Raw genomic sequence first — 13,302 nt, 5'->3', positions numbered from 1 at the left:
AAAAAGCAGACAGCAAATGCGACACATACATTCTATGGTTTTGCACATCTTTAAATAAAATTCTGATTGATGTAACTGCTGACACTAAAGCCAAGACTAACAATATTTCATTTTTTAATAGTCAATGAACCTAATACAAATCCAATTTTTCTTTTCTTTAAGTGGACTTATCTGGAAATCAACTGGACTTCTTTGTGGTTAGATCGAAACGTTTCACTTCTCATCCGAACAGCTTCTTCAATCTGAGAGCCGAATTCCAATCATTTATCCTCCAGGGTCAAGGATCCTGCCCTCCCTGGATTAACGGAGCAATAGGAAGGTGAGAGTGTTAAGAGTCAGGGAGAGCCGTTAGGATGTAACGACCCCAGAGATGGAGTAAAAGAAGAGCGTATTGAAGTATTAGGGGTAAAGATCAGAGAATAGCATTTCCTTAACGAGCTTATCCAGGAAGAGGAGGAGCCTTGACCCTGGAGGATACATATTCGAGGAATTCCCTCAGACTGTATACGCCACTCGGATAACTCTACATCCAGATATCCTCACCTGGATGACTGTGAGAATCTTCACAGATTGTTTATTTTTTACAATGTGTTTTAAATAAATCTAAGGACCAAATATCTGCACAAAAGTATTGAATATCTGACCTTTTGGATGTTTGGACATCTGGTTCTAAAAAAAAAAAGAAGAAAAAAAAACTGAAAGCAGCAAAAGTTTTCATTTTGCTTTCATGGCTTCGGATCCAGTCTCCGTGTCAGAGAGGTCTCCCATCCGTAAAGCCTTTCTAATTGACTCTTAAGCTTTAAGCAAGAAGTCCACAGTGAGCCTAAGAAATGAAGTGATAAATAGTGCTGGAGCGGTAAAGGAGTGGCTTCAATCCAACCTAAGCTGGCATTATCCTACACTTATACTCATGCCGCATGCCAAGCGCCGGCCTTTTAACACAGCTGGAAATGTTTCGGATAAATATGAGAGGTGTAAGCAGATATGAAATAAAAAATATGACTCAGAATTATATTTCAGGAATAAAGATAAGGGATGGTGTGTGGTGTAGCACTAGTATTTACAAAATTCTTATTATTAATTTATTCATTTACAGTTAGCTTTACTGTTGTAGCACGTCAACAAGAATCACATATGTCAATAGGTTAATAAACGTCAGTATGACAGACAGTCTGGGTTGCCAGGTTAATATGAAATCAGACAGCCCCCCTCCCAGGCTGAAGACTTTCCAGTGTTAGAAAATGCAATGTTTTATTATGTTTATTACGTTCTATTCATTTTCAATAACAACTGATGACATCCGGAAACATATGTATGGTATCTCTGAGGCTATTTCCTTTTTGTTTGGCTGACTGAGCGCACCGAAGTATGAACCGTTTTACGGGTTGTCAGATTTATGTGCTTTATTTGTCACTATGAAAAGTTGTATCAAGTATGTATTTAGAGGGGGTCAACCCCCCCACTATCATTCACCACCCACTGCAACACATACATATACACACACCCCACATCCTGCACAGTTTCTTACTACAGCAGCACTTCATTACTGCTCTGCTGTTTCACCAATATGTCAGGGAAATGATGTAATACACTGGTTTGTCCATATGGATAATATTTTATGCTTAACGTTCTTGTGTAGTGTATAAACGTTAGCTTTAGATCACTACTGAGCAAGCTAGCGATCACAGAAGTGAGAAAAAAATGATCTGAGGAAAAAACCTTGACAGGAAGTAGAAATCCATCCTCATCTGGGAGACAGCAGATTATATGATTATTAGCCATTACACTTCCTGTACAAATATGATAAAGTCAAACAGTACTCCTGAGTGTGATGAAAGAATCTTCAGTATGAACATCTGAGGTGTTTTAGTCTTTAAATTTATAGTATGAAGTATGAATGAATAATGAATGAGAAATCAGACTAAAATACAGCGCAGTCTTCAGCCCGTTGAAGTCGGGTCATAAACAGCTGTCTTTAATATCCGCAGCAGTTGCTGTTCTTTTTCTGTCCATTTTCATAACGCTTCTCTTTGCCTTGACTTAAAACACTGGTTATGTGTTTTTTCAAATACATCCATGGATTGGATCCAGGGTTGTATGGATGGACGGACGGACGGACAGACAGACACATGGATGGATGAATGCCTTTTGAAGACAGTCAAAGTAGAAGCAGAAGTAGAATTCTCAAATCTGTTTGGACACGTTAACCAGCTTTTGGTGTTTCATTTCTACAGTGCCAGAAGTTCCAGTTTTCTGTTAAAGTCCACCTCAATCCTCTCCATCCAGCCTTGAAAAGGATTTCAGGATGTTCCACAAAAGCATTTTTAAAATCCATCTGGAAAAAAAAAACTTCTAGTAAAAAAAAGTGTTCTCTTCCTCTATGAATGGAGACTTCTGGGACATCCTGTACTGTGTGAACATCAGTCCTTACGGAGGATTTCTTTTATTGTTATGGGCAAAAATGTACAAAATCTGTATAGAAAACTTGTATTTAAACTCCTACTAGTGAAGAGACGTATGCAATTACTCCACTGATAGCTAAATGGATGAATGGAAGAGGGGAAGCTTTGGTTCCACGTGATGACGTCACAAGTGTTGGCTTAAATCGGTGGAAAATCTGCGGTAATCCTGAAAAATCGCAAACTTCTCTGACTTTTGCTTGATTTTGCATTAATATCTGAGATTGCAAAATCCTGGAGGGACTTAAGTGTGTGTGTGTGTACGTGTGTGTATATTTTGCAAGTCCCTTGTGGTGGATCGACAATATTAGAACCAGATATCTGAAGCTCTGCAGAAACACTAAACAACCCATGGCCTTGTGCCGAGCTCCTGGTGTTTATCAGCAAAAAACCCTTTATTTTTTTCTTCTTTATACTTTTTTTTTAATGTGAGCTTATTTCCCTGAAGGAAGCCCTTGGTAAAAGCAAGGAATGAAATAGCCAGCCATGCCGTGTGGGCTGCACGAGTATACAACTGGTTGCACGCCAAGCCGAGACAGAGATGTTAACAAATGAAGGAATAAAAACGACTCGCTGGAAAAGGAGCACCTGCCTTCAGCCAGGTAGATTATCAGCACTGAGGCAGATGCTGCATAGCCAACGGTAATCAACAATGGTATGCTAAGCATTTCTGAATGCGTTTTTAGTGAAAAAAAAAGTAAATTTTTACTTGTTTACTTCTAAATCTGGACATGATACTGATTTTTTTTTCTTTTTATTGCCCAAACATCTTAGGAACAAACCTCTGTATTCAATGGACAGAGAATCAACACTATCCCGGAATAATCCAGTGGTGAACATGTGTGAAATGTGAAGCGGATTTTGCCAAAATAACATTCGAACACTCGATAAATTGTGGTTAAAGTAAGTAAGAGATTACACCCTAGCGCTTTTGGTCTTGTTTAGCATTGCTTAGCGTTCAGCGTCTGTAATCACATGCGCAATTCTTTACGCGAGTTCTTTGTAGAACAAAAGCAGTGTGTGGCGACTGGGTAATGCTTGTGGCATGTAATTTGCATCATGGTAATTGCAGCCTGTTGCCTTTCATTTCTAGTTAGCAGCGGTAGCATCACAGGTCCAAATGCTACCGGGAGAAACGGCGGAGAGACACAGGGAATGAATTCGGAACCTGTTACGGCTGATAAGGCACAGAGGACATAACAGGCAGCCGTAACAGGAACGCTTGTCAAAATAATGAGTCTGGACAAATTATTCCGTTAGACGTAGCAGAGCAGACGGCTTCTCGTTTGAAGTGTTTGTGTGGACGCTGTGATTTTAGTGCTTATGGTGTCGGTTAACTCTAAAAACACACACACTCGGGTTCTCATATGAAAACATGAAAAAGAATGAAATAAAAGTTCAAATGCTTTAGCAAAGACGAAAGGAGAAACCATAAAGTAGCAACCTGGTGAGCAGATATGATCAATCATACACACACACACACACACACACATATAGACAATGTGCTAGTGTGACACTCCATTTTTATAACGCTTAATTTTTCCTTGACTTAAAACACTGGTTGTGTGTGATTTTATTTTTTTATTTTTTCAAACTGTTTATACCAGTTATTCCATAGCAGCTCCAGCAGAGGTGACTGCACCGTGAGCTCGAAAGGTTCAGTATAAGGAGCTTGAAATGAAGAGAGAGAAGCACAGTGGATTAGTGGTCAGCACATTAGCCTGGGTTTCGGGATTTAGTGCCTCAGGGGTTTCTTCCAGGGTTCTTCCAGTTTCCTCCCTCAGTCCAAAGACTTGTACTGTAGACTGATTGGCTTCTCTAAATTGTCTTTAGTGTGTGAACAGGTGTAAGATTGTACCTGTGATGGACTGAGCCCATGGAGCCTGTGTAGGATAAACACAAGAGAAAATGGATGGATAGAGAGATAGATGGATGCATGCATGGATGGATGGAAGGACAGATGGATGGACGGTTGGACAGATGAATGGACACATGGATGGATGGATGTATGGATGAAAGTTTAATATAAAGGACAGACAAATCTCTAATATTGTCATGATCTGCCCATCAGTTATTAAAATGTGAAAATTATATTATATATAATGGATGGATGGATGAATGGATGGATGGATGGATGGATGGATGGATGGATGGACGGACGGACACATGGATGGACGGACGGATGGGCACATGGATGGACATATGTATGTACGTATGTATGTATTTATGGATGAATGGATGGACAGACGGTTGGATGGACAAATGATTGGATGGATGGATGGATGGAAGTATCAATTATCTGAACAAATGAAGCATTCTTTTCTTTTTGGTGGCTTCAAAAGCTGTGCTGCTATAAAATCTGACCAGAGTTAGTGTCCTTCAAAAAACGTTAGTGCTAAAGCTAGCAAGCTCACTGCAAGGCTATATCAGAAACAATGCTAGTGCTAACGCTAGCAAGCTCACTGCAAGGCTTTATCAGACTTACTGCTCAGAGGTTCATCTAAACATCATTTATGGCAGTTAGCAGGCGCCATTATCCAGAGCAACTAACACACAACTAAGCAGCTGAAGGGTAAGAACCTTTTAACTGCCATAAACATTTCTAATTAATTTTGCCTATATATATATATATATATATATATTATTCATTGTTGTTTTTTCTTTATTAACATTAGGAAGAAACTAATCTGCGTTCTGTGTCAATCACGGACATTTTTTTGTCATCATTTTTTATCTTAGACAGAAACTTGAAGCTTACTGAACTATTTTAGAAGTTGGTTCTGGTGAGAATTTTTACAATTTTTAAAAATAATGGCAGTAAAATTGTAAATATATAATTGGTCAATTAGACCAATTTTACTAATATTGTGCTCATTTCTGTTTTAAAAGATCAACACAAAAGATTCAGCAAAGAAAATTCAGGTGTATAGAATAGAGAAGTTTCTAAACCTTTTTAAAAAAAGTCCCTAGTAGGTAAAATAGGTTTGCTTAGAACTTAGAACTAGACCCATTATTTGGTGTCCATAACGGTGAACCTTGTGCTAAAAATCTCCAGCAGGTTTTAAGCTTTAAATCTCATGTGAAAAGTGCTTCAGGATGACTTTATCATGTCAATAGAACATCCAGCTCAAATATTAGAGAGAATAAGACGGATACAGCTGATCTGGTATTTCTGAGAAGCGCATCAACTCTGAACATGAACTCTTACACCACCCCCAACCTCTGCCCCCAACCGCTAAATAGAAAAACAAGTGGATTTTGTGACATATTTCTATCTGAACATCTGAACATGGGGATGTAGAAGCCTAGTGGTTAAGGTGTTGGATCCCAGGTCCTTCAAGCTGCCACTGCTGGGCCCTTGGTCAAGGCCTTTAAACTCTCAATTGTTTAAAAAAATTATATAAAATGTCAGTCGCTCTGGATAATGGTTTCTTCCAAATGAATAGCAGTGTTTGGGAATTCCAAGTTTTAGATTTCATTCGTAGCCTCAAATAAGTCTGAAGACATTGATGTAACCAACATTTTGGAGTTTGGTGTAAGTGGCAGCTCAGTGGTTAAGGGGTTGGGGTACTGATCAGAAGGTTTTGAGTTTGAATCCCAGGTCCTCCAAGCTACCACTGCTGGGCCCCTGAGGGCCTTAATGCTCAAAAACACTAATAAGACAAAAAGTTTGTGGACTCATGACCATAGCGATTATATTTATCTTTTAAACATCCTTATCCAGATTTAGTGTATTAGCAGAAACTCAGCTTTAAAAACACACTATTCACTCAAAGGGCCACTAGTTTTATCATTTAGACAAACAAATGGAACTATGGATTGCTTTCCAAACAACTTACAGTCATATAAATTTTTATACAACTGAGCAATTAAGGGTTGTTCAAGGGTCCAGAAGGGGCAGCTTGGAGGTCCTGGGATTCAAACTCATGACTTTCTGATCAGTAGTCCAACACCTTAAGCACTAAGCTACCACTTCCCTATGAGAGGAGAATAAACAGCCAAAGTAAATACATGGATTTTAACAGTTTCTGTATGCTAGCGGGGTTTTCTTTGTTAATTAGCATACTTAATTGCTTTCTCTTCTCTTGAATAGCGAACAATTCCTTCAAGTGATCTATTTCACTTTCTAACAATTTCCTGTCTTGCTTTGGGCCATTTCTTATTTAATTCTTTTATCATATTGTCATTATTTCACCCTTTAGCTGAAGATATCCTGAAGATTTCACACACCTTCTTTCTGCACTAGGGTTTAGACAGCAGATATGTCACTGGCTGTGTAATTTCAGAATTTCCACCCTTCGTGATCATTCAAGGCTGTTTATGAAATTGCATGTTATGTAGCTGATTTTGAATAGTATTTTGATGAGAAGAGCACCTCTGTCACGGCGTGCAGGTTTGAGGTAGAGCATTGTAAACTAAAATTTAAAAAATCACAAGATTTACAGCACCCTGTGGCATTGTGCGTTATTTTCCACATTTATTCCAGACATTTCTCTTCAAGACTTTTCTTTTTCTAATGCTTTTTTAATGTGGCTCGCTGAAGAAAAAGCAAGAAAATACATTTTTTAGTAACTCCAAAAGACTGAAAAGAAGACAAATCCAATTCCTTCCCATAAAAACCCATTTCACGCACAGCACCGCTTTCACATGCTGTATCAGTTTCTGTCTTTCTTCTCACTGCTTCAGTAAATACAACACGCAAATACTGAGCATCAGATTAATAAAAGCATGTCACTGTGCTGTAACCCAATGAGATTTTACTGTGCTTAAAACTTCATTAAGTTCGGATTTCAGCTGATGCTCGATCTACAGGCTACAGGCTGGAGAAATCGTACTGACATAATGCTTTTGATGCGTCTTTAATATTTCTGTTCATTATTTTTCAATAGAAAAGCTGTCAGATGCATTAAAGCCTGCACCACCACCACTGATTTAATGAATGGTGGAAAATTATATTTGACGCTATTTTTCTCTTCCTGGTTATTCAAATGTTGCACTCATTAACTCTTATGGATTAAATTAGCAAGAAAACACAGGCCGATATAGATTTCCTAACTGATTTCCTAACTGGTGGATTATATTACAGTGAAAAAATCAATTAATCAAGCAATAAATCAATCAATCAACCAACCAATCAATCAATCAACCAACCAACCAATCAACAATCAATCAAACAATCAATCAACCAATCAACCAATCAACAACCAACCAACCAATCAATAAATCAATCAATCAATCAATCAACCAACCAATCAACCAACCAAGCCTTTCATTCATTCATTAGCAATTGCCTGGGCTGTGGTGGATTATATTTAAAAAATCAATCAATCAGTCAATTAATTGTATAAATAAGTTTTAATTCTGATATAATCTACACCAACCCTGACCAGGCAATTAGGCTCACTGTTAGTTTAAATCTAAACAGTTATTTGTCTCATTTCCATCAGGTATAAGAAAATATTTTGGAGGTTTATCTTGTTATTATGACTTTTTTATTCCTGCAAATTCTACTGTACTTTTTTTTTAATCACTAACCGAGTGACACTGAAACATCTCTCACTACGTCCCTTTTAAACAAAACATCATACAGTCAATAGAAAGTAAATGATTTAATCTCACTCTCTGGTGTCACGAGGATGAGGATGAGGTTCATCTCTGAGTCTGCATCCTCACAACATTTCATGATCTCAGGGAGTTTTTCCTCAACACTGTCACTTTAAATTTTAATTCTGAGTTTTTAGATTTCTTTCCTGTTCATTGTTAATATAAATAAAATTATATTTTGTCTCTATTTAATGCTCCTGTGTAGAAATGTAAAACTATATCACAAGAATTGCATTTTATTGTACATAAATATTTAAATCCCTCTTTATATGTTCGACAATAAACTTGAACCTTGAAACTTCGCCCTGATCCTGCTCATCATTAAAAGATCATTAAAAACGTCAGGGATCGACCCGGGGCTGTTTTATTTCAGCTAGCCTGTATATGAGCTTTAATGATGTTGCTAAGCAACCCCCATCATCCGGTGACAGTTTGTGGTAGTTTGGCAGATCATCTGCTCGCATCGCTATGTGCAAATCCATCGCAGCTGTGCGTTTTCCCGAAAGGAAGCGTGCCGACTTTCACGCCTGTCTATTTACACACTCTCACATGGGTTAGACAGAGCTCGGCTTTATCATTAGCGGTGCTGACGGAGTTTACATCACATCACTCAGGGTAAATTTCTAAATGAATTTATTTTTGTTTGCCTTTCTGTATGTTGTTACTGCTGAATTTCCTCCAGGATCAATAAAGTATCTATCTATCTGTCTATCTGTCTGTCTATCTGTCTGTCTGTCTGTCTGTCTGTCTATCTATCTGTCTATCTGTCTGTCTATCTATCTATCTATCTATCTATCTATCTATCTATCTATCTATCTATCTATCTATCTATCTATCTATCTATCTATTTGTCTGTCTGCCTGTCTATCTATCCATCTATCTGTCTGTCTGTCTGTTTGCCTGCATTATTGGGAGGATCTGTTCATCATGTTGTGTGAGGAGGGAATGCTGTGGAAATTCCCTAAGAGGTTTTTTTATACAGCAATAGCATTGGAGGCAAAAACACTGGGAAAGCAAGAGGCCTAAAAGTGAAGCTAATGGGAACGGAGAAAAACAGAAAGAATGGGAAATTAAAAAGCTGAAACCTAATGGGAAAATTTTTGAGCAAAGAATCTAGAATAAATATGGGAGGAGCATCATGAAATAGTAGATATTAAGGGGATTGATCTCAGATTGATTGCTGACTTAAATAAACAATAAACTCTTCTCTCATCCATGGCTCCTCTCTTTTTGCTAAAGTATTTTTAAAGTGAGGTGAATAGGTTGATAGAAGTGACCGCATGCTCTGTTTCGGAGTGTCCATGCCGGTGGAAGCAGTTCATCGTCTGGACCAGAACGACACCGTAGAATGTCACGGCTTTCAATTTTAAGTGTGTGTGATTTCAGTAGAGACAAAACAAATGGCTGCCATTTTAAAGCATCATTAATCACATAAATACTTCCATCCATGTTGTAGGCTAATTTCTCACATCACAAATATTCCACAATTTTGACTTTCTCCCTCAAAACTATTTGTCAGAATCTCACAGTAATGACTCAAATTTGTTAATATATTACAAATATCAACAGTTTGGTGTAAACAAACCTTCTCATGGTGTCTTTATTTAGCAGGAACTGAACACTCTTGGATGAAGTGGCCGTGTTGTGATGTTGAGCCCGTGGTGCGGTGGTATGATTTTGGGTAGATGATATTAGGCTAAAAATTTACAAATTGCGGGATAAATCTATGCAAAGTTTTTTCACATGTGGCAAAAGATTTTCAGATAGTTTTCCAGAGATATTTAGAGACTGGGTTCGAGCCCTAATGTGCACAAAATCTAACCAACAAACACCTCTGAACTTTCAAACCTTTAAATATTTAATAAAGGTTAGTCCTAATTGACCCGAAGATCATTAAGTGTGATTCTGCCCCTGACCGTGAGATCCCACAGGATGTTATGGCAGATCTGTGGTATATCTATCTGGCTCCCACTGCTGTCCTGTCATTTACGGCGTCTTCTATATAAGCTTGAATCATTTCCTCACAAAAAAAATGCGGGACCTGAGCACTGATGTGTTTCACCCTGACTCCCTAATTAATTAAAATATGAGTCAAATGTGCATGGATTAATTCAGAGTGCGCCTAAATATAGCTTTGGGACATATCAAGTAACCCTGTCTTAGCAAAGCATCCAGGAGACAACAAGGAGAGAAAAGTGTGGGATCTGAACAAGCTGTGCCAATTGAAAACCCTGTTAATGCCACAAGCACTGGCTGCTAGATTCTGACCCCACTGCTTGAGAGTGTCAAAGCCAGAAAGAATCTGTATAGCAGCCTGAAAAAGCACAGCAGGACGAAAGTGTGGCTACGGTGCTGCCAAAAAGCCAAAGAGTGGGAAAAGGCGTCCGGGTCTAAAGGGAAATAAAACGTTTGTGAGTCAGCAGGTTGTCAGTTTGAGTCTGTGACAAAGGAAAGTAAGTCCATGGCAAAACAATGAACCCTGGAATTGAGGGCTGGAAGTCTAGGAGCTTGTGCAATAAAGTGAACACCTCCTACAGGGCTGTTGTTGAACGCTAGAAAAAAGGAGTCCGTCAGATCTAAATCAACTCCACACCCTGACGCAGCGAGACGCCGCAGCAGAATGTCATCTCCGCTGTGGCAGGACCTACGGTTCACGACAATTTGGGCAGATGCCATTTTAAGGTGCCGTTACTTCTTCACAGCCGGAAGAACGAGCAATGAGGGTGAGTTCAAAGTCAAAGCCAATTCCTGTCGATCAAGATCGCTTCAAGATGACCTTCGTTGGAGAAGAATACCTCCACCTCAGCCTGGGAAGTGCTACGCAGTTGCAATAAGGGAATTTATCTTGCCGAAGTGCAATCAGCTGCCAGGAGTGACTCGATCTCGGCTCATGACCTCGACAGGCACTCTGAAATCAGCACCAGTATCTTCTCCCAGTCCACTCTGACCCCGGACTACATCACTGAATACCAATAAGTACAACAACTATGTTGTCCATGTCCCATATCTAAAAAGGAAGTAATTCATTATAGCTGGTCAAATTAGCAGGACACCACTTCAGGAGGCGCTTTAGGAGAAGAATTAATACCAGGTGGTGATATGACAACTATGATGGCAGGAATTTATTCCTCAGCTTGCATAACAACGATTTTTATGAAGATACACAATATGCTAGTTTTATATTGATTGCTGTGGAACATCCCAGATAAAATTGGCTCCAGTTCTTGTAGCTCTTCTTTGCATTCTTTAGGTTATTCATAAAAAAAAAACTGGTCATGAAACAGAGAAACCTTTAACACATGGTCATCTTAAAACTAGAATACATTTCCTGGACGCACTTTTTGAGGCTGGTGTGAGGAGATGTGGTAGATTAGTAGTTAAGGTGTTGGTCTACGGATCAGAAGGTTGTAGGTTCAAGTCCCAAGACCACCAAGCAGCTATTGCTAGGTCCCTGAGTAGGGGGCAATTAGCCTTCTATTGTATAAAAGGGAAGTCCTTCTAGATAAGGATGCCTGCAGGAAAGGTTCCTCTGCAGGTTTCTTCTTCATATCGTCTCAGGGACTTTTTCCATGGTCACCTCTAGCTTGTTTATTAGGGATAAATTTTAAATTCATCATTAATTTCAGAATTTTTTTTATATTCATGCTTTTTGTCTATTCTTACAAGTGCTACATAAATATTATATATAATAATCAGCCTAGTTATCAATGTTGTAACTTTCAAACGTCAACAGTTTTTAACTTCTATAGTTCTATAGTGTTTAATGATTTTAGCCAAGGATCCTGTTTGAAGCACCATGACAGAAATCTTAAATCAGATATAAAACTGTTTTTATGTTTGGACTGATTATAAATGGAGTCATCAGTGTCCCAGTGTCCACCCGGCCACCATCTAGGGAGCTAGAGAGCCGATTGAGATACGCCCTCCTTTATAAATATTAAATAAACCTCAAAGCATCTTGGAGAAAGTATGAGTTCGCCTTAATCCTCTTTTGCTTGGTTGCTGTTGCATGTTTTGCTAGCTAGCTTGCGAATTAGCAAATTGGGAGGAAAAATAGAGAATAAAAATAGGGGACAAAACGTGCAGATTTGAGAATTCAAGAGCACTATGTTGTCATTTGTTAGTATTTAAGTTGAAGATATTTTCAAATATTAATTAATAAGACATTGCTGCTTTCGTGTCCCAATCCACTTAGCGTGAACACGACTCGTGTGAAGTACCAAAGCATCTGAAAACCTGCTTCTGAGGTTTGAAGAAGAAATTCGTATTCCATTAACATGAAGCGAGTGACATTTTCCTTCACGACTAACCTGTAATAAAAACGGATGAAAGGTGAGAACTGATGTGTGTCTAATTCTTTCTCCACTCATTCATGTCATGTGCAAAGCTAGTAATGTCAATAACACAAGCTTTTGCCGATAATAGCACTTCTAACAAGCATCGCTGATTAATTATCATTATTATTGATTAGGTTTGGAGGCATTTGCCTAGTATACCTGGCTTATAAACGTCCTTAACCTTTGACTGCGATCAATTCCGTTTCAAGTCATTAAAAGCTTTAACGGCTCAAAGAGTTCCCACGCCAAAGAATCGACTTTTTAACGATTAGGTTTTAATTTGCCCCTCGTCTCTTACCTTCCATAACGTAGACAAGCGAGCCCACGTCACCTTCTTTAATAATGCAGCTCTCTTTGTCATATTCCACCGGGTACATGCAGTCCACGATCTCCTGGATCTGTGAGAGCTCCAGGTTCTTCATGAAATCGTTGTCTAGAATGGCCTCCTTGATCAGCTCCTTGGACCTGTGGATGAAGAGAGCGTAATGGATTTGGAGCTGTATATAAAATCCAATAGAAAATCAATGACTAAGACATAAAAGCGTATAACCAATTCAACACTGTGGTGATGGCTCCAGGCAGGAGGATTATATGGTCTCGGGTAAGCGTGGAATTTAATACTCCGTTCAGATAAACAATGAGATGGCTTCACATCACATCATGGAGTCTCTTTCTGACACTCGGAGAAGAAGAAAGTGGCTATTTCTTTTACGGAAATAATGTCACATGGACAAAGAGGTTGAGAAAGCAATCAGCGCTGCGACTCATCAGTGGATGGATTCTCGTTTAGACAGAAATAAATACGAAATCACAGCTTCATCCTTATTGATTGAGGAGCTGCGTGGAACGTTTCTTTTTTATTTTTATTTGTCATTACCGCCCGTAGATGCCCTTTTAGAAGC

General features: G+C 38.8%; 1 protein-coding gene across 2 annotated transcripts in view; it reads right to left on the bottom strand.

The window, feature by feature from the left end:
• The window catches only part of prkg1b (protein kinase cGMP-dependent 1b), a 160,156-nt gene that overhangs the window by 125,785 nt on the left and 21,069 nt on the right, over nt 1–13,302 (bottom strand). For both annotated transcript variants that reach the window (XM_058406776.1, XM_058406775.1), the window contains exon 2: nt 12,699–12,865. In XM_058406776.1, coding sequence (XP_058262759.1) covers nt 12,699–12,865 — 167 coding nt within the window. The remainder of the gene's footprint in view (nt 1–12,698; nt 12,866–13,302) is intronic.

Source organism: Hemibagrus wyckioides, linkage group LG13, assembly GCF_019097595.1.
Source record: "Hemibagrus wyckioides isolate EC202008001 linkage group LG13, SWU_Hwy_1.0, whole genome shotgun sequence".
NCBI classification, from domain to species: Eukaryota; Metazoa; Chordata; class Actinopteri; order Siluriformes; family Bagridae; genus Hemibagrus; species Hemibagrus wyckioides.
This window is presented reverse-complemented; position numbering and strand designations above follow the sequence as displayed.